At 41.1% G+C, this 21,294-nt stretch overlaps 1 protein-coding gene across 5 annotated transcripts in view; it reads left to right on the plus strand.

The window, feature by feature from the left end:
- Window positions 1-9,387, plus strand: part of SENP2 (SUMO specific peptidase 2) — a 33,373-nt gene extending 23,986 nt beyond the window's left edge. For 3 of the 5 annotated variants that reach the window (XM_082693688.1, XM_082693692.1, XM_082693690.1), the window contains 5 exons: window positions 413-616; window positions 1,138-1,217; window positions 3,949-4,033; window positions 6,494-6,589; window positions 8,099-9,387. In XM_082693688.1, coding sequence (XP_082549814.1) covers window positions 413-616; window positions 1,138-1,217; window positions 3,949-4,033; window positions 6,494-6,589; window positions 8,099-8,161 — 528 coding nt within the window. In that variant the 3' untranslated portion in view covers window positions 8,162-9,387. Of the gene's footprint in view, window positions 1-412; window positions 617-1,137; window positions 1,218-3,948; window positions 4,034-6,493; window positions 6,590-7,109; window positions 7,148-8,098 lie in introns of all 5 variants that reach the window. The other 2 variants (XM_082693689.1, XM_082693691.1) reach the window with 1 other exon arrangement.
- Window positions 9,388-21,294: the final 11,907 nt, after the last annotated feature.

Raw genomic sequence — 21,294 nt, forward strand, 5'->3', positions numbered from 1 at the left:
GTATAATTTTAGGGACGCCTGGGTGGCTCGGCTGCCTTCGGCTCAGGTCATGATCCCAGCGTCCTGGGATCGAGTCCCACATCGGGGCTCCTTGCTCCGCAGGGAGCCTGCTTCTCCCTCTGACTCTGCCTGCCACTCTGTCTGCCTGTGCTCGCTCTCGCTCTCTCTGACAAATAAATAAAATCTTAAAAAAAAAAAAAAAAGGACAGTTTTACTCCTTAAGCCCTCCCATTTTGCATTCATTATCTTTTATTTTCCTTATTCTGCTGTAAACAGTCCCTTCATCCCCATCTCTAGTACCTTCCTTTCTTGGAGCTTCTTACTTTCTAACTCATCCTAATTTAGTTAGGTAGAAATTTAGTTTTGGTAATGTACTTGCCATGTTCTGACGCTTATTCCCTTGGTATTACAGGTCATTAATTTTTACATGAATCTTCTGGTGGAAAGAAACAAAAAGCAAGGGTATCCAGCACTTCATGCATTCAGTACTTTTTTCTATCCCAAATTAAAGTCTGGTGGTTACCAGGCAGTGAAAAGATGGACCAAAGGGGTCAATCTCTTTGAACAGGAACTTATTCTGGTGCCTATTCATCGGAAGGTACATTGGAGCCTGGTGGTGAGTTGAGAGGGTTAATTGTTGGAGTCTGTATAATGGCTGTTTTCTTGAATAAGGAAGACTACCCTTTTCTGTCCAATTAAAAATCCGTTAGTATATATAAAGGCATAGAGTCCCTTCTTGGTTCTTGAGTTGAACAACTTAGAAAGCTATATGGCAATTAGCTGAATTTAAATTTAAAGAATAGTGTGGGGGCACCTGGGTGGCTCAGTGGGTTAAAGCCTCTGACTTCGGCTCAGGTCATGATCCCGGGGTTCTGGGATCGAGCCCCGCATCGGGCTCTCTGCTCAGCGGGGAGGGGAGCCTGCTTCCTCCTCTCTCTCTGCCTGCCTCTCTGCCTAGTTGTGATCTCTGTCTGTCAAATAAATAAATAAAATAATGAAAAAAAAATTTAAAAAATGTGTCTTAGTAATATATTTATGTTGGTACTTGTATTGACTTTTTAAAAGATGCTCTTCCTTTTAGAAATAAAATTCTGTTTTGGTTAAGATGTTTCTGGATGTTGTATTTTTCCATTACAGGTGATAGACCTAAGAAAAAGGTGTCTTAAATATCTGGATTCTATGGGACAAAAGGGCCACAGGATCTGTGAGATTCTCCTGTAAGTAAAGGCTGAACAGCTTTACTGTTGTGTCATTATGCCCTTGTTAGGTGATCTATCTTGTGTTTAATCCAGGGAGGCTCTGGTGGCTGGTAGTGTAATGTTGAGTGAAGGTTATTCTCCCACTAGTTCAGGAATTGATTTGAATTCATCTTCTGGTCAAACCCCTCCCCCCCCAATATCTGATCTTAACTGATAACTTTTATTTAGTAGCATCATTGGAAATAAGTTTGTCATGCACTGTAATGTAAAATAAGTCTTATAAGACTCCTGTGATTTGAATTAGGGTTCTTTGGGATTGACACATTATTCCGAATGCTCTGAAGAGCTGTTAACTAGGGTCTTATTCCTTGAATTCTTAAACCTGCTAATGTCTCTGCTTTCCATGATAGTTGGGTTCATCTCAGAACCAAGAGGTAACTTTTAAGTTAAAGCTTATGGTTTGTAGGCAACTGTTTCGAATAGTAATTGCTAGAAACCTGCCTTCAAAGCATAGCCACTATTAAGCTGTGTAGTGACATGAATTTCACAGTGAGGAAGCAGTTCAGTAAGAGCAGTCTGTTTTGAACCCCTTCTGCTCGCTGGAAGAAAAAGGGGGTTCTCATTTTTAATTTTAGTAAGGATACTTGAATAAATTTATAAGGGTACTTTAGTAAGGAACCTCTTAAGTGAATGACAAGAATATTTGTTTTTAATAACAATTAGTTCAGTTCTTTTTCAGTATTGTCTTAGTGTAAAAGATCCTTTTTATTTACTATTTATCTTGAATAGAAAATTTAAAGAGAAGAATGTTTAAAAAATTATACGATACACTGAATTTTATTTCCTTCTAGTCTTTTCTGTTTAAGATGTATATAAAATGCACATATACATACATGTGCACAGACACATACATAATATCACATACATAAACATGTTCTTGCTGAAATCATACAGCAGAGTTTTGTGTACTGATTATAACAGAATACCAAAAAATCGTACTTCTTTCACACCTCACTCTGCTTTTTCTTTCTCCCTCTCCCTTCTTTGGGTATCTGAGGCCTGCTACCTTTCCTGATGCTCCTAGTATAGCTTTTTTTTTTTTTTTTTTTTTTTTTACCTGTTTTTCCATTATTACCTCCCCCCTCAGAGAAAAATGTAATTTAATTTCTCTATGACAAGAGAAAATAGTGCTAAGGAATAAGACTTTTGGTCTTTTGGGTTTAGAGGGCTACAAACCTTTGATATCTAAGATTCTTGCCTCCCAAGAGCCAGTTTCCACCTCCACCCTCTCGGGGGTGGTATTTCTCCCACTGAGAGTGCAGTCCAGGCACCGGTTGCCTTTACGGGAAGGTTAGGATGAGAAGAGAGATGCCTGGCTTACATGTGATAACCCTCTGAAGATCTGGATAAACTATACTTAAGTATATATCTCTATCTCCTAGGAACAAGGAAGTTTCCTTACGTAATCACAATGTCATTATCATACTTAAGAAAATTAGCCATCAGAGGCACCTGGGTGGCTCAGTCAGTTGAACATGTGACTCTTGCTTTTGGCTAAGGTCATGATCTCAGGGTGGTGGGATTTAGTGCTTAGCCGTGTTGGGCTCTGCACTTAGCGGGAAGTCTGCTAGAGATTATTTCTCCCTCTCCCTGTCTCTCAAATAAATTAATTAATCTTAAAAAAAGGAATATTAGCAGTCTTTATAATTTTTGGCTCATGTTCTGATTTCCTCAGGTATGTTTTATAGTTTCTTCCCTAATCCAGGAAGCCGGTCAGAGTTCACACGTGGATATATCTCTTTAGTCTAATTTAGAATAGTCATCCTTTTTTCCGCTTTTCATGGCAAAGGCTTTTTGTGTGTGTGTGGGGGAATCTAGGCCAGTTGTCTTATTTTATACTTACTTTAATTTTTAATTGAAGTGTAGTTGACATAATGTTACACTAGTTTTGGGTATGTAACTTGGTAATTTGACAATTCTAGTTATGCTGTGCTCACAAGTGTAAGTACTTTCTGTTTTAGATCTTTTCTTATTTTAACTTCTGGTTTAGCTAACATACAGTGTTATGTTAGGTTCAGGTGTACAATGAAGTCAATACAGTGATTCAGCCATTACAGAGCATTGTATGTAATCAGTGCATATCACAGTAAGTGTGTTCTTAATTCCCTTTACCTGTTTCACCCATCGCCCCACATTTTATATCCATTTTCAAGTGAGAAAAAGTAAGTAGTGTAATGAAGTACTTTTTAAAATAAAGTTTATGTTTTTAAATTGTGAGGAGTGGAGAACTAGAAGAATATGTAGCAAACTTATTAGTAATTACTGCTGGATGGCTATTAGGAGGTCTTTTGCTTTTTACATTTTACAGGTTTTAATTTTCTAAAGCATGTACTTTAAAAAAAATATATTTTATTTATTTGACAGAGAGACAGAGAGATCACAAGTAGGCAGTGAGGCAGGCAGAGAGAGGGGGAAGCAGGCTCCCTGCCGAGCAGAGAGCCCAATGTGGGGCTCGATCCCAGGACCCCGAGATCATGACCTGAGCTGAAGGCAGAGAGGCTTAACCCACTGAGCCACCCAGGCGCCTCAGCATGTACATTTTTTGTAAGCAGGAAAAATATGAAAAACCAAAGCAATCACATTTTTAAAAAAGCTAGTGAAGATGGATTGGAGAATAGCCCGTCTGTAATCATAATGGTAAGTCTCCTCAGGGATTCATCAATATATTCCTTCTTTGTTGTTTTTTTAGTCAGTATTTACAGGATGAAAGTAAGACCAAAAGAAATATTGATCTGAATCTTTTAGAGTGGACCCACTACAGCATGAAGCCACATGTAAGTGATGATCATTTGTATTTGAAGTGCTTTGTTGTATTTACTGACTGGCGTATTATGTGTGCTTTACTGAGGTGCAGTTGACATAAGAAAAGTGCATTGGACAAGTTTTCACATAGGTATATACATGTGAAACCATCATCACACTCATGAAAATGAAGATGCTCATTACCCCAAGAGCTTCCTTATGCCCCTTGGGAACCCTTCCCTCCAGTTCCTCCCTGGCCCTGGCCCATGCCCGTGCCACACAACTCATCTTCTTCCTGTTAATTGAACGTGCTCTTGCTGTCCACTGTTTTAGATTGTCTGTTGGAAAGGCCTATGATTCACACATCATTATCACTTGCTATAAACAATGGCTGTTTGCATTGACCTAATTCTTTTACCAGTTTATTGGCTCTGGGTTCATTCTTGCATCTCAGACTTTTCTTCAGAGATCATTTTTTGGAAACATATCCTTTAAAAATTCTTGTAGCCAGTGTCTGTTGGTAGTAAATGTTCTTAGTTTGTGAAAATCTGAAAATGTGTCTACTTCACCTTCATACAGGAAAGATGTTTCTCTAGGTTGTCAGTGTATGTTCACTAACAACTCTGAAGGTGAGTCCACTGTGTTCTGGTTTCCTTGTTGCTCCTGAGACATCTGATGTATAGCTCCCGTTCCTTTGCAGATAATTTGTCCTTTCTTTTTGGATTCTCTTAAGCATCCGAATCTTGATTTCGGCTCAGGTCATGATCTCAGGGTTGTGAGAACCATCCTGTATTGAGCTCCACAGTCATAGGGAGTCTGCTTGAGGTTCTCTGTCCCTTTCCTTCTGCCCCTCTTCCTGTATGCATGCATGCTCTCTCTGTCTCTCAAATCTTAAAAAAAAAAAAAAAAAATTGTGGGACACCTGGGTGGCTCAGTCAGTTACTGTCTGCCTTTGGCTCTGGTTATGATACCAGAGTTCCTGGGATTGAGCCCTTGTATTGGAGGCGGGGGGGGGCAGACGGTGGTCTATGCTCAGCAGGGAGTCTGCTTCTTCTCCCTCTGCCACTTCCCTGGTTTCTCTCTTTCAGATAAATAAGAGAACATATTTAAAAAACAAATTGTAAATAATAACTATATGCTAGGATGTAGCATTTTCATTAGCAGAAAAGCTAATAAACTGAAGTCAGCTATTTTTCTTGGTTGGTGCTAATGAAGGTTTAAAGTTATTATTTCTTGGGAATTTTGCTTATTTAGGTCTTAAAGGTCCCATGCAACAGGTCCTCAAGACTCCAGTATGCTTTTAGTGAATATGCATTGTATTATATTTACCAGATTTGAATCTCATTCAGGGTTTGAGAATACATACATTTTTGAGTCCTGATGGCTTCTTGTAAAAGTAGGCTGCATGAATTCAGTTTTAACCCTCACCTGTGTATAATGGCTCCCCTACCTTTACTCAAAGGATTTTCCTTCCTAGGATGAATAATTAGAAGGTTAAGCTTTGAAATTTCCTGAATAAAGCACAGATAGAAGGTGTCTGTTAGGATGAAACCATGTTCTGGGATGGGGAACGTAATACAGAAAACAGATTCTCTTTGTACGTTGGAGTCTGTAGTTCTGTCCACTCTGTGGAGATGCTGTGCTCAGGAGAAAAGTGTGAGCTACCTCCCATATGTGTGGCTGTTGTGCATGTTCAAACGATCTTTTCTTTGTTTCCATACATCTGTATGTAATACATCTGTATTTCTTTGAATAAAAATTGAGCTTTTGTCATCTAGAATGTTTTCCAGCAGGGGATTCAGACTTTTGTTCTTACTGTCTCGTGCTTCTTAGAGCTGACAGCCAAAATGTGGGGCTGGCCAAGATTCGGGCAGCAGAGGCCCAGAGTGTATGACTTTAGCTCATGTGGATTGTCTATGATGCCTTCAGCACTGCTTGCAGTGAACTCTGCTTTTGACTCAGTGCAGAATTGAGCCATAAAAACAAGATCCTGATTAAAGCCTATTAAGAGGCATTTTTTCTTTTCCCTGATTGTAGCTATAGGGGTCAAAAGTTGTGCTCTTATTTTCCTGTGTAGAAAAGAGGAGTTAAACCCTGCAGTATTGAAGTAGGTTAGTTAAAGCCTGTTTCTGATTGAGCCGTATTTAGCCCTTTTCAGAATTTATAAAGTGCTTCTGAAACCATTCTGACTAGAATTCCTGCTCCTAGTAATAAACCTTCAGTTTGGTTTCTTAGTACGAGAGCCAAGAGATGGTATTCTCACTTCGTTTTTCTTTTTCTTTTTGAAAAATATTTTCTGTGGGGGTCATGAACTCCATGTTATGGTAGGGGTTTTTATACCACATGAAGATGGTTTGTGTAGTACTTTTACATTTCTTTATAATATCGTTTATCTGCTGTAATATTTATGAGAAGTCAAAGGAGTTTGTGTGTGATGACATTTTATCCCTTTCTCCCCGTGTCCCCCCCCCCTTTTTTTTTTGTAATTTTAGGAGATTCCTCAACAGTTGAATGGGAGTGATTGTGGAATGTTTACTTGTAAATATGCAGATTATATCTCTAGGGACAAACCTATCACATTTACTCAGGTGAGTGACGCCCCCTCCTCACCCAGACTTGTTAGGGAACTAGCTCACCTCTGAGCTCCTTCCCAATGCCTGATGCACAACAGTGGCAGTCGTGCCACTGTTATCACTGTTGTCACCCTCTGGGTTGCCCCTCTCTTGCTGGGGTCAGTGTTTGTCACTGCATCTACGATTAGGTTGCTCTTCCTCTTTGGTGGCCAGTGAGGCAAATTGCCTATCTCTGAACTCCAGTGTTCACTAGCTCCTGAGTGTTACCGAGATTTTTGGCCAAAGGAGGGGGCAAGTAAGAGTGTGTGACACCCGGGGAAATCAGGCCTTGTGAGAAGTTAAGCTGCAGGTCTGAACTAGAACTACAAATGCTCCCTTTCCCTTCCGTGCTGGTTACTTAGGGTTCTCCATGGCTCTGTATTTGAGTGGGAATTTAAGTGTGTTGGGAACTCTTGAGAATTTGTTTGTAATAGTGGATTCTCAACCTTTTTATAACTGAGGACCAACCCCCTTTAAAATATATTTTTCTTAACAGATCTCATTTGGATAGATGTCTACCAAACTACTTACTAGGTAGGACTAATGACCCTGTTCCAAGCTGGTGAGCAATAGGATAACTAGGGCTCCTATGCTGAATTAATACAATTATAGTAAAAAAAAAGGCACTTTTTATTGGTTAGTTTTAGCAGTTTTACTAAGAATAAATGTGTGATTTTTTTTTAACTCCATGTTTTTAGCTATTTAAAATAACTTACACATCCATGTGTTAAGACTTTATAGGCCCCTCTAGGTAGGAAATCACTAGTTCATAGTAAAGTGGTATATCCTTCTTATGATGAGACACCAGGAGTACCTCAAAAGTATGAACTTCTGATGTCATCAAAAAGAGGACTAGTTGAGTTACAGGTAATTTTGGTTTTGTCTTGTGTGTTGCTGCTGCTTTGAAAATTGGCTCATATAGTGATTATCATAAAGCAGAATAATAGATTGCACAAAGCCATGTCATTCTTCGATGCTTCTAAATAACAAGGAGTTACTTGCTCTCTCAACCTACTGACATGAGATTTGAAGGGCACAAGTAGCCGTTTGAAGAGAATTGGCAATGTACAACGTGGTAAAACAAATTTTTGAATTTTTATTCCTTTAAATAAAGTTCATGTTTTCTCAAAAAAGCAAAATATGTTCATTTTAGAATGTTCTGTAAATATCTTTAAGAAAAGTTTCATATTATGCTGGGTGTTTCCATTTTTGTTTATGTCTTTGTTATGAAGTAGTTGTGGGATTCTGTTGTATAATTCTGCAACCTCCTTTGATTTTCCTAACATGTAAAAATGTTTTTGAGACATACAATAATAACATAACGGGCTGTGGTATAACCTCCTTATTTATGGCTTTGTAAATCTGAACCATGACACGAAAGAGACAAGGCTTCTATAAAGGACATGGTTTCTTACACCTCAAGGTTGTTCACAGGGGCGCGTTACTGTTGTAGTGTGTGATACGTTGTTTGTGGCCTGTCTGCAGCACCAGATGCCTCTCTTCCGGAAGAAGATGGTGTGGGAAATCCTTCATCAGCAGTTGCTGTGAGAATGCCCCGCCCAGTCCCTCGAGCTGCTGGTGGTTCTGTCACGGAGGACTGATGTTTCCATATACCTCATGCATCGTGGGTTCAGAAGTCCCTGCATCACCTCTGTTGTCTCACAGGTACTGAGCTGTCGGGCGTGCGCGCCGGCCTCTCCCGCACCCTGGTCCTGACGTGCCGTGTGGAGGTTCTGCCTGCAACCCTATGTGTGAGCCTGTGCCTGCTCAGAGCCTGGACTGTTCAACCCACACAAGAACAAACGCTAATTAATAACTTTTTTTTTATGATTTTTTTTCCCTGTGAATGTGGGAAATGCAGGATTTATTCTATGATTTGTCTTTTGTGTGTTTGTTCACGTGTGTTCATTCGCTCACTCATTAGCAGACATAATGGGCTGTGGCTATGTGCTGCTGCTCTGAATTACCTGAACTATTTATTTTTGAAGGAGTGTTAATCAAGCTCCACTCCCAGCTGAAGATCAGGAGGGCAATCAGGGAGGTGGGGAGGAAGGAAGTGTTAATGAACTTCTCTAAGGCTGGAGCAGAGACTGCCAACTCGAATCTAGAGATCTTCTTATGTTGGAGGCTTGACGATGCCGGGAGAAGCGCTGTGGCCAAGGGCTTCGGCCGCCTTTAAGAGCACGCCTGACACGACAGCACTGGCGTGGGGGCACGGAAAAGTGGAACTGTGGCTCTCCACACGTCTTCAGAAGAGTGTCGTGGTCATCCTAAAGAGACCGCGCTTTCTGGAAATGAGGTGACTTGGCTACTCTTGAAACTGGATTTGAAGTAACTGTAAACCCGAAATCTTCATTTTCATCCTAGATCTGGTTGAGTATAAACCTCAGAATTGTAAGGGCTGGCCTGGGCCGTTGATTTCAAAAGATATTATTCACTGTAAAAGCTATTTTTCCTCAAAGTTTTTTTTTTCTATATATAAAGCCGAAATTAAGTTTTATACTCATTAGGATTTACATTCCCCTCCCCCCCCATTCCATCCCCACTGAAATTTGGAAGAAAATTTAGTACTTGGCTCTGAGGCTGCCAGTTATACAATAATCTATTTTGCATATGAAAGTTTGTATTTAACTTTTTTGTTCATTAAAAACTTTACAGTGGTTACGCATTTTTAATTTCAGAAAGTTTAGAGTTGGTCAGAACATATTTTGCAAGATCTAGTGCCTAGTGTTGCTTTTCTGATGTAATAAAGGTTGTCTGGCAGAACCTGAAAAGTATATGCTGAAATGATTTCTAATCCTTTCTGTACTTAAACCTCCCAACTTGTCCTGGTGAGCAAAAGCAAGGCAGTAAAACCAGAAAAATTGGGCATGTGTTCGCCATGAGTCAACGTGTCTGTCCTCTGGAGGACTGGCCACTGGTCCCAGGGGCATGGTATTGTAGCCAGTTTTCCCCAGAGATGTGTCAGAGTCTTGGTATGGTATCTGGGGCTGGGCAGAAAGTGTTGTGCCTGCTTGATAGGTACTCTGGAGGGCATGCGCTGGATGCTGATTAAAAGGGTGAGCTGGCTCTGCTGAGTTTCCCTCAAGCTTAGGCTGCACAGAACCTTTTCTGGAGGCTACTGGAGCTGTGTCAGTGAGTGCTGGGATCGAGCAGCTGGTAAGCCAAAAGCCAGAAGTTTACTGGGTCAGCATTATACTAAAAACCTGGTTCCCACTTGGCTCTTGGAGGTTTCCCCTGAGAATTTAGTACCTCGGTTAAGATTTGTTCCACGTGGGGTAAATCCTGAGGAATGGCGGTTTGTATTCTGCCCCAGTGAGTGACGCTGGGGTTTCGTTCGTGTTAACACCAGTATTTGAGGGGCTGCTCCAGGCAGCTTTCACTGAGCTGCCCACTTCTGTGTACTCTTCAGGACAGCCCTTAATCATCTCCCAGGACACAACGAAATCGGTGAGAGCAGAGCGTGAAGCTAGAGTGGCATCCTAGTTTACCCTGAGTTCCTGAATTTAATAGTTGTCACAGGCCGTGCTTCTCTAGGCACTGATGTGTCTCTCTCAGTGCAGAGAAACGTGTTGGTAATAGAATCTTTATATTTAAACAGCTTATAAGAAAAGCAGTCAGGTGATAAAACCAACAGCTGATCCTAACAGTAGCCAATTATCAACATTAAAGCCAGTGGTAGATACATACTTTGTTTAAATTGCAGGAGTTTGGGGATCTGAAAAAAAGGCTGAGTGGACCATTGCTCTTTTTTAGTAGGCAGTCTCTCCTAAAGATTGATAAAGATGAAAAAAACCCGCAAAAACTATTGGTAAGCAAGTATCTTTCTCGTGTTTGACCTTATACCAGAGCTGGTATGTGGTGGGAGGGACACAGACCTGAGCGATTTGGAAGATGTTCTGGAGAGCCCTCTATCCTACCTCAGTTGCCAAAGACTATTAGAACTTCTGATCTGTTCCTCCTCTGAAATCCTAAGCACAACTTGAGGAATGCCACGTTGAGTGGTGGCTGTTGGCCTGCACTGTAAGGAGTTGGTTGGTGCTAGGAGAATGTGTCCTTGGAGAGCTATTGAACCTCAAATAAAAATAAATCAAGGTTGAGAAATTTAAGTCTCTAATAACTTTAATATTATAGTTAAGCTACATAGTTTAAATTGGCTTTTGTGAACTAATTGGGAACCTGATCTCTCGTTTCTTTGAGCAAAAACTCTTTAAGCACCCAATATTCAAACAAACTTTTGGTATTGTTTCTAAGTTAGAGGTCTAGCTGGCTGTATTGCTTTGATAACTTCTTTTTCTTCTAATTTACCTAATCTATAAAATGAAGAGTTTGGGTGTATTGAAATAGGTGTTGATTTAATCTATTTATCAATAGATATAGGTATTGATTTTATCAAATCAGTAGGTGTTGATTTTTATCTTATTTACCAATAAATTCATGTATTTAATTCAGTGGCTTTCAAATTTTTTGATTGCAAATTTTTTTGTATTTTTTATTTTTTATTGTGACTGCCACACATATATATATATATAAAATGTGATTTTATGTGGACACAAAAGTTTCACAAAAACACTACTTATCCTTGCTAAAACTCCGATAGGGTCATTTCTTTTTTTTTTTTTAAAGTGCAGGTTTTGACCACCAAGCTGATTTCTCAACCCACTAATGGGTAGAAATCCACTTTTTTTTTTTTTTTTTTAGATTTTATTAATTTATTTGACAGAGAGAGATCACAAGTAGACAGAGAGGCAGGCAGAGAGAGAGAGACAGGGAGCAGGCTCCCTGCTGAGCAGAGAGCCCAATGCGGGACTCGATCCCAGGACCCTGAGATCATGACCTGAGCCGAAGGCAGCGGCTTAACCCACTGAGCCACCCAGGCGCCCCTAGAAATCCACTTTAAAAAGCTCAGCTCCAAATCACCTGACAGCAAGATGCAAATTATGTTTAAAACTATAAAGCTGGAGACCACAAAAATACGGTAAAATGTGGGACTGTTCTGAGATGAATCAGTCTCAATCTAGGAAAATGGGTCAGAAGCTTTCAGACCCTCAATGGAAATATGTAAATAGTCCTTGTTCTTCAGGTTTGTGCTCTGGCATTTCTAAACTATAGTAGGTACAAGTCCTATTACTTATATTAGGATGTGAAAGAATGGTCCATGAATGTGTGTGTGCCGTGGCTTTTCCTCCTGGGACGCACAGCAAACATTAGAACAGATTAATGTCAGAACCTCACGTTTCTGAACACTTGGACATGGAACCCTCCTTTGTGTGTCACTTGTGGAACTGTTGTATGGAACACACTTTGGAAAGTGCCAGAAGTAACACCAAGTGCAGAAAAACGTACCTCAAAAATACCCTGGGGAAGCGCTGCCCCCACTGGCCTCTAGCCCACACGTTGCCTCCTGAGGGCCATGTGTCCATCCAGTCTGGAGTTACACCTCTGATTTTCTTTCATTGTATCCATAATAGGTTCTTGTAGTAGAAAAGTAAAATGGTAAATGGTAAAAAATGAGAATTTGCAAACTCCCCATTCAGAGTTAATAACTGAACATTAACATTTTGGTATATATCCTGGCCTTTGGTATATTTCCCTTCTTATATATATAAGTAAGTGTGAATTGTACATGTTCACACATGTATCTTTTTTGTTATTAACAAGTATAGAATCACATATATATCGCTATATAACCCCCTTTCTACTTAGTTTATCGCAAACATATCTTCATGTCAGTAAATACTGACAACATTTAGTGTTGCATAGTGTTCCAGTATATGGCTATAACATAATTTATTATATTTAGTATTGTTGTACATACCATCTTGCACCATGTTTGGGTCATTCTCTTAGGAGAAATTCTCAAAATTCCTGAGTTAAAGTTAGATATATCAAAAACAAATTAGGGTGAAAAATCACCTATTGGTATTTTGACTGATTACTTCTGACACAGGATAATGTGTATCTCCATTGTTTAAGTATTTTTAAAATTTTTAATCTTTATTTTTTATTTCTTAAAGATTTTGTCAGAGAGAGAGAGAGAGAGAGAGCAGTGCACAAGCAGGAGGAGTGATGGCGGAGGGAGAAGCAGGCTCTCTGCTGAGCAGGGACTCGATCCCAGGGCCCTGGGATCTTGATCTGAGCCAAAGGCAGATGCTTAGCTGACTGAGCCACACAGGCATCCCTAAGTATTATAAAGCAAAACCTCCATGTGTCATTCTACCTAAATATTTAAGAATGTCTCCCTAGTAATACTTAAAAAAAAAAAAAACTCTATCATTTTTACATCTAACAGAATAAGGATTTGCTAATATCATCTAATACTCAGTTCATATTCAGATTTTCCTGATCATTTAACAAATGTTTTGTTCTGTTCCTCTAATCAGGATATATAGTGGGCTGAATGGTGGCCCCCAAAATGGTAGGTCCACATCCTAATCCTTGGAACCTGTGAATATACTTTCTGTGACAAAAGATGATTAACTTAAAAGTCTTGAGAAAAAAGGGCGCCTGGGTGGCTCAGTGGGTTAAGCTGCTGCCTTGGCTCAGGTCATGATCTCAGGGTCTTGGGATCGAGTCCCGCATCGGGCTCTCTGCTCAGCAGGAAGCCTGCTTCCTCCTCTCTCTCTCTGCCTGCCTCTCTGCCTACTTGTAATCTCTCTGTCAAATAAATAAATAAAATCTTTAAAAAAAAAAAAAAAAGTCTTGAGAAAAAAGAGTTGATCTTGTATTATCTGGGTAGGCTCAAATGCAGTCACAGGCCGTATAAGAAAGACTGAGTTTTGAGACAGAAAAGGAGGAGGTGTTAAAATGGGCCTAGGCAAGGTCTATATTTTATACTAATTTTTGTGGGGAAAAAAATCTGTATATCTCTAAAAGTCTGGAAGAAGATACTGAGTGTTAATAATGGTGGTCTGGATGAGCTGTTACTTTCTTCTTTATAAACTCGTTTTTGGAGTTTAAAAAAAAGGAGGAGGCAGTAAGACGGTGGAAACCAAGTCTGAGTTGATGTCGTCACAAGCCACAGAAACCTGGAGCCAGGAAAGTTGGGGAAGCCTGCAGGGGAACAAGGCCCTGCTGACACCTGGCTTTTGGTCTCCTGGCTCCGGAACTGTGAGAGGATACATTTCTGCTTTAATCCATCAGATCTGTGGTAGGTAGTTACAGTGGTCTCTGGAGTCTAATTCAGGTTCCAGATAAGAAACCTTATTTGATGTGTGTGTTACCTTTGATGATTACCAAGCTCTTGAGACTCATGGGCAGCAGGGGTCTCCCTCCCTGAACTCGTATTAGAGAAATTGCCTTATCCTGTGGCATGTCCCACCTTCTAGATTTGGCTTAGAGCTCTTTGGTAGTGCGTAGATACTTCTGCCAACCCTTGTATTTCATAGAAGCTGATTAAGTGTAATCTAGCGGCTGGACTGGATTCAGGTTGAAGTAGGTGAGGACAGTTCATTGCTGTCCCTGTTGTATTGCCTCTGGTTGTCCTGCTTAGTGGCGCTAAGATCAGTGGTTCGGGCTGTAAGGCTTCCTATCCATCTTTCTCTTCTTGGTTTTAAATTTGATTGCCCATTACTTCATTAAAAGGTAAATGGTACATTTGTAAATGGTACTTTTCTAATTCTCATTGCTTCTGTGTTCACTGAACTCTTGAATTCTTCTGTTAAAGAAACTTACTATTTGGTTACCCTGAAATGCACTTCATACAGGAAAGAATATATGTTTTGACTCACTAGTACTCTGCTGGATGTCAAATGCCCTATTTTGGGCTTCTGCGTTCTTTTGACAGAATCCCACAAGTCTGAGAGTGATAGCTTTCTTGCTTAACTGGTATGCTAAAGGCTCATCTTACACATCTCCTGCTCCAGACCTGAAATGGCCATTTTTAAAAGGATTTCTTTTAGTGAGAAATTGTAGAGCCAGAATTTGAGCAGTGTTAATGCTGATTACCATTGGGTTATGGGTGCTTCTAGGCCTTTACGATCGGCAGACTAGAAAATACTTTTTCTTCCAAGGGACTATTTCCAATTCCTAGGTGAGAGCCTAAGGATTTTCTTTCTCTCTTTCTTCCTTGCTCTTGCTCTTCTTTCAGATTTTATTTATTTGACAGAAAGCAAGCACAAGTACTGGGAGCAGCCAGAGACACAGGCTTCTCTGTGAGCAGGGAGCCAGACATGGGGCTCAATCCCAGGACCCTGAGCTCAGGACCTGAGCTGAAGTCAAAGTTAATCGACTGAGCCACCTGGGCACCCTGAGTCTAAGGATTTTCTTGATTTTACATTGTAATCTTGAAAACCTTGGTTGCTTACAACATCCACATAATTATTTGTTTTTACCCCATAGTATACTTAAAATAATTTCAGCATATCCAGCATAACAACTAACAAGGTCACTAAATACATTTTAAGATTTCTTTGCAGTTCTTTTTATTTTTAGACCATATCCCACTGGAGATTCATGTAAAAATAATCTCTTAAAATCACTTTTTTCCCCAGTAATTATGCTTGATATATATATCAACTTGATACACAGAGTCATTTGTTCTTGGTGTTTAGGGATTTGTGTTTTACTTCTCTAATTGTATGAAACATAAACATTGGTCCAAGAGCAAAACGATGCACCAAGATACATTAACAGTTTCCTTGCCTCACCCTGTTCTTTCCCTGTCTAGGTAACTTAATAGCTTTTAATCTTCCCTTTTTTGAAAATGTAGCTAGGTGTGTAAGTATTCATATTGCGTTCCTTTTTTACATTAGTAAAGATACCATGTTAAAAACACTTGTGCCTGATTGTTTAAAAAACTCAGTTTATTCTAGGGGCACCTGGGTGGCTCAGTCGATTAACTTTGACTTCACCTCTGGTCATGATCTTGGGGTCCTGGGATCGAGCCCCATGTTGGGCTCCCCACTCATCGTGGGGTGTCTGCTGGTCCCTCTCTGCCCCTCCCTGTTTGTGCCCCCTCTCTCACACAAATTAATAAAAACCTCAATTTATTCTAGATAAGTAAGTTACTACTCATTCTTCTTTCTATAGCTTCTTAATAATCCAGTGTTTTGGGGGACCATGCTTCACTACCAGTCCCCTCATAGCGGACATTTAGGCTGTCATTCTTTTTCTGTTACAAATAATGCTTCAGTGCATGTGCCTTCTGTGTCGCTTCGTGTTTGCGAACATGGCTTTGGTATAGATTCCTAGAAGTGGAATTGCTGGGTCAGATATGTAGCACATAAAATTTGCCAACTGTCCCTCCTTGGAGGCAGCATCATTGTGTCACCTCACAGTCTTACCTGCAGAGCCCAAAATATTTATACTCTTTGTGGAAAAGGGTGTCATCCCCCTCATGGCAATCCTCAAGGTCTGGCCAGCATGGATGGAGTCCCTGCGGGAGCTAGTGTAGGCAATTTTCAATGGGCAGGGCTAGGCGTGGCTCCAACCTCATGCTTAGTCACGTGTCCACATGGTTCTGCAAGAGAAGGGAGACCAGCAGACAAAGGTCTGGTGCCTGGGAAGAGGGGACCGTGGATTTTTGTTCTGCAGTTAGCACTCTGGCACAGTGATCAGTTTTGTCCCAATTATGACACTTTTGGTTTTCCCCCTACTTTTTCTGTATATACTTCACACATTTTTGGTCTTTGTTAATATGGGTTTTGGGATTTTATCATTACTATGTTTTGCTTCCTCTTCTAGGATAATTTTGATATTCAAATTTAGTTTTAAATTTAGTTGTAATTATAGATTTATAAGAATTTGAACTTTCCAGTTTGGTTTCATTGCTTATTATTATTATTATTATTATTTTAAATATTTTATTTATTTATCAGAGAGAGAGGAAGCGAGAGAGTGAGCACAGGCAGACAGAATGGCAGGCAGAGGCAGAAGGAGAAGCAGGCCCCCTGCTGAGCAAGGAGCCTGATGTGGGACTCGATCCCAGGACGCTGGGATCATGACCTGAGCCGAAGGCAGCTGCTTAACCAACTGAACCACCCAGGCGTCCCTCTTATTATTATTTTTTTAACATGAGTTTCATTTGGCTTTAGTTCTTAGTTGGAAACATTTTCACATACTTATTTTCAAAGACACAGGAATTCTCTTATCTGAATCCCTGCAAGTAGAATCTTTCTGAAGTTTTCACACCTGAAAGATGACTGGTATTGAAATTCTCAAGTCATGGTTTCTCTTCTTACAACTTGCTTTCTGGCAGTCTTGTGGTGGAGCAGAGATAGCTGAAACTAGCTTGATTTTTGCTTATTTTGTTTTGTAAATAATTTTTTTGTTCTGTATCCTATTAGAACTTCAGTTCTATCCAAAAGTATGCTAGAATCTATCTAGGTCTGAATCTCATTTTTTGGTCCCATTAAGGTACTGCTTTGTTGCTATAACAAAGGACATAAAATAACAGTTTCTTTAAAAGGATAGCTTTCAGTCCTGTCCATGTTGCTACAAAAGTTGGGTATTCATCCTTTCTGATGGAGGCATAATACTCCATAGTGTATATGGACCACATCTTCCTTATCCATTCGTCTGTTGAAGGGTATCTTGGTTCTTTCCATAGTTTGGTGACCATGGCCATTGCTGCTATAAACATTGGGGGTAGAGATGGCCCTTCTTTTCACTGCATCTGTATCTTTGGGGTAAATACCCAGTAGTGCAATTGCAGGGTCATAGGGAAGCTCTATTTTTAATTTCTTGAGGAATCTCCACACTGTTCTCCAAAGTGGCTGCACCAACTTGCATTCCCACCAACAGTGTAAGAGGGTTCCCCTTTCTCCACATCCCCTCCAACACATGTTGTTTTCTGTTTTGCTAATTTGGGCCATTCTAACTGGTGTAAGGTGATATCTCAATGTGGTTTTAATTTGAATCTCCCTGATGGCTAGTGATGATGAACATTTTTTCATATGTCTGATAGCCATTTTTAGGTCTTCATTGGAGAAGTGTCTGTTCATATCTTCTGCCCATTTTTTGATATGATTATCTGTTTTGTGTGTGTTGAGTTTGAGGAGTTCATTATAGATCCTGGATATCAACCTTTTGTCTGTACTGTCATTTGCAAATATCTTCTCCCATTCCGTGGGTTGCCTCTTTGTTTTCTTGACTGTTTCCTTTGCGGTGCAGAAGCTTTTGATTTTGATGAAGTCCCAAAAGTTTATTTTCGCTTTTGTTTCCTTTGCCTTTGGAGACACATCTTGAAAGAAGTCGCTGTGGCTGATATCGAAGAGATTACTGCCTATGTTCTCCTCTAGGATTCTGATAGATTCCTGTCTCACGTTGAGGTCTTTTATCCATTTTGAGTTTATCTTTGTGTACGGTGTAAGAGAATGGTCGAGTTTCATTCTTCTACATATAGCTGTCCAGTTTTCCCAGCACCATGTATTGAAGAGACTGTCTTTTTTCCACTGTATATATATATTTTTTTGTTTTGTCGAAGATTATTTGACCATAGAGTTGAGGGTGCATATCTGGGCTCTCTACTGTGTTCCACTGGTCTATGTGTCTGTTTTTACCCCAGTACCATGCTGTCTTGGTGATCATAGCTTCGTAGTAAAGCTTGAAATCGGGTAACGTGATGCCCCCAGTTTGATTTTTGTTTTTCAACATTTCCTTAGCGATTCGGGGTCTCTTCTGATTCCATACAAATTTTTGGATTATTTGCTCCAGCTCTTTGAAAAATACCAGTGGAATTTTGATTGGAATGGCATTAAAAGTATAGATTGCTCTAGGTAGTATAGACATTTTAACAATGTTTATTCTTCTGATCCAAGAGCATGGAATGGTCTTCCATCTTTTTGTGTCTTCAATTTCCTTCATGAGTGTTCTGTAGTTCCTCGAGTATGGTTCCTTTACCTCTTCGGTTAGGTTTATTCCCAGGTATCTTATGGTTCTTGGTGCTATAGTAAATGGAATCGATTCTCTAATTTCCCTTATTGTATTTTCATTGTTAGTGTATAAGAATGGATAAGGAAGATGTGGTCCATATACACTATGGAGTATTATGCCTCCATCAGAAAGGATGAATACCGAACTTTTACATCAACATGAATGGGACTGGAAGAGATTATGCTGAGTGAAACAAGTCAAGCAGAGAGAGTCAATTATCATATGGTTTCACTTATTTGTGGAGCATAACAAATAGCATGGAGCACAAGGGGAGATGGAGAGGAGAAGGGAGTTGAGGGAAATTGGAAGGGGAGGTGAACCATGAGAGACTATGGACTCTGGAAAATAATCTGAGGGTTTTGAAGGGGCGGGAGGTGGGAGGTTGGGGGAACCAGGTGGTGGGTATTAGAGAGGGCATGGATTGCATGGAGCACTGGGTGTGGTGCAAAAACAATGAATACTGTTATGCTGAAAATAAATAAATTAATTAAAAAAATAAATAAAAGGATAGCTTTCTCTCTCAGGTACCAGTGTGAGTCCGAGCATTCTGATGTGGCCTTATCCTTGAAGGTATTGGGAGCTTTCCTTAACATTTGGCTTCAGGGTTGCATTAAAGATGGCTGTTGTAGCTCCATCACTGCTCTCCCCCAAGCCCTATCGGCTTTCCCTCCAGGGGGAAGGTGGAAGTGGTGGGTGACCCCGGAGATGGCAAGTATGTGTGTTTCTATGTTTCAAAAAAGAGCTTCTGTGAAACTAGACCAGGCCAGGCACTGACGTTTTCCCTTTCCAGTTCCGTATCACTTAATGTCAGTCTCCCTTGCTTTTAGTTGTTTTGTCTGGTTTTGGTGCTCTTAAGTTTTCATCTTTGCGATACTGAATGAGAAACCATAAGAAGGAATACTGAAGGCTGCTCACTGGCAGCTATTTTTGACTTGGAGGGACATTGTTGTATTAAAACGTTTATTTTACAACTAAGGAGACAGGTCTCCAAGAGGCTGGTCTCCAAGGTTATACTGCTCCCGTACAGACGAGCAGGAAGAACATTTCTGGGCCCGGGCTGGCTTTTATGTTCCTGATGAGGACTTGAGACCCCAGTAAAGAAAAGGGAGCTATGGTACCAGATAGAGTCCCAGTCCGTCCCTGCCTCCTGGCCTGCCCTGGGGTAGTGCATATGGGAGAAGTCTTAAATTTCCATTCATCAGCTCCTTAAGGGGAATATAAGGAGGAAATAAAAGGCAGCAGCAACAGTTTACTGTAAACACCCAGGGAATTTGCTAGCAGTGTTGTTAGACATCTGTGGTAGCAGGCCAAAGCAACTTCGTCCTTTTCTAGAGCTCCATGTTGGATGGAAAAATAACATCTAGAAGTCTAATTAGAGGGAAAATTTACCAGTTTACCAGGACAAAAAGGATGTTTGGGGCTACTCACCAAGTCTAGGGAGAGCAGTACCTTCAAAAGCACTAGGGGTCATGGGTTTTCAAGGGAATCTGTCCAAGGGAACAGGGAGGGGCTTTTTGAGTGCAGGCTCAGGAATAAAACCTTTCTTGTTGACCTAAGGCCCCATTTAACAACTGTCCTTTATTTGCATAAAGTCACATAAGTAGGACTTTCTGGGATGTCAGGATGTCCTCTCAAGACAGGAAGTTGGGGATTCACAGAAGGACCGGATATAAAGTGGGAGTCGTCTGAGCTCAGGCAGATGCGGTGAGCACTCCCTCCGAGTCCATCGCTCCCTCCGAGTCCAGCGTGGGCGTGAGGCTGTTCTGGCTTACAGTTAGGTGAGGCAGGATTTCGTCCAGCACTTGGGTTCTCAGAAAATGAGGTGCACATCTTTGCTTAGGAAGCAGCCAACGGTCTCCTTCCTGTCTTCTGCCTCTCCGTGTGGCCTCCCTTTCATTTCTGCAACTCTAGGACAGTACCACAGCAGGCCAGGCATCATCTTAGCACTTCCTTCCCTTTCTCTCCCAATGTTCGGAGACAACAACTTGGCAACGGGGCAGTTTAGGACCTGGAAGGAAACCTCGGATTCTGCCAGCTAGATAGAACAAAGGCCAAGGAATGAAATGGGTGCAGCAGAGCTAAGAGCGCATTTTTGGAGGGTCCTGTGTCTTCTCGTTCTCAGAGATAGCTCCATCCTGACAGACTGGTTCCCAAGCCCTTTATTTAAAGCTCTGCCTTTAACGGTGTGTTGTGTCTGTTCATCTGACAGGGACACCTCTGGCCAGGGCACAGCTCTCAGGTGTAAACCTGGTTGCCAGGAATCCTGTGGCTTCTCTCCAACAGCAACCTGTGGTTTGTTTGTCCCTGGGAGCACAGCGGGTTCGAGTCCTAAAGGGGACAGGAGGGTGGGCGGAGCCAGAGGGTCCAGGACTTGTAAGGGCCACAGGAATGGAGTCTGTCCCTGTCCATAGTCATGCCAGGCACAGCAGGGAGAGGACAGCTGGCGGCCATGTGCAGAAACACTAGACGTACAAAGAGCGTCTCAGAAATCAGAGTAAGGAGAAAATCAGGAATGGGGATGGACATGGGTGAAGAACACACTTTAAGTGACTGAGGAGCCCTCAGAGCTTGTTAGAAGGGGAATGAGGCTCCTCAGCAACCCCATCAGCCCCTCTCCGTCTGTCCTTTCTGTGCTATGAACAGTTACCCCAAAAGGCCTGGCTGGCTACTGCTGGCAGTCTAGTGTCACCTGTATATTCCAAAGACTGCTTGGACTTGGAGCATCCGTCTCTGGTAGGCCCCATAGGTCTATGAACGCAGGCTCTGACATGCAATGGGCCCATTCCTGTCTGACTTTATTCGGACCC

This window comes from Mustela nivalis (assembly GCF_964662115.1).
Source record: "Mustela nivalis genome assembly, chromosome: 1".
NCBI lineage: Eukaryota > Metazoa > Chordata > Mammalia > Carnivora > Mustelidae > Mustela > Mustela nivalis.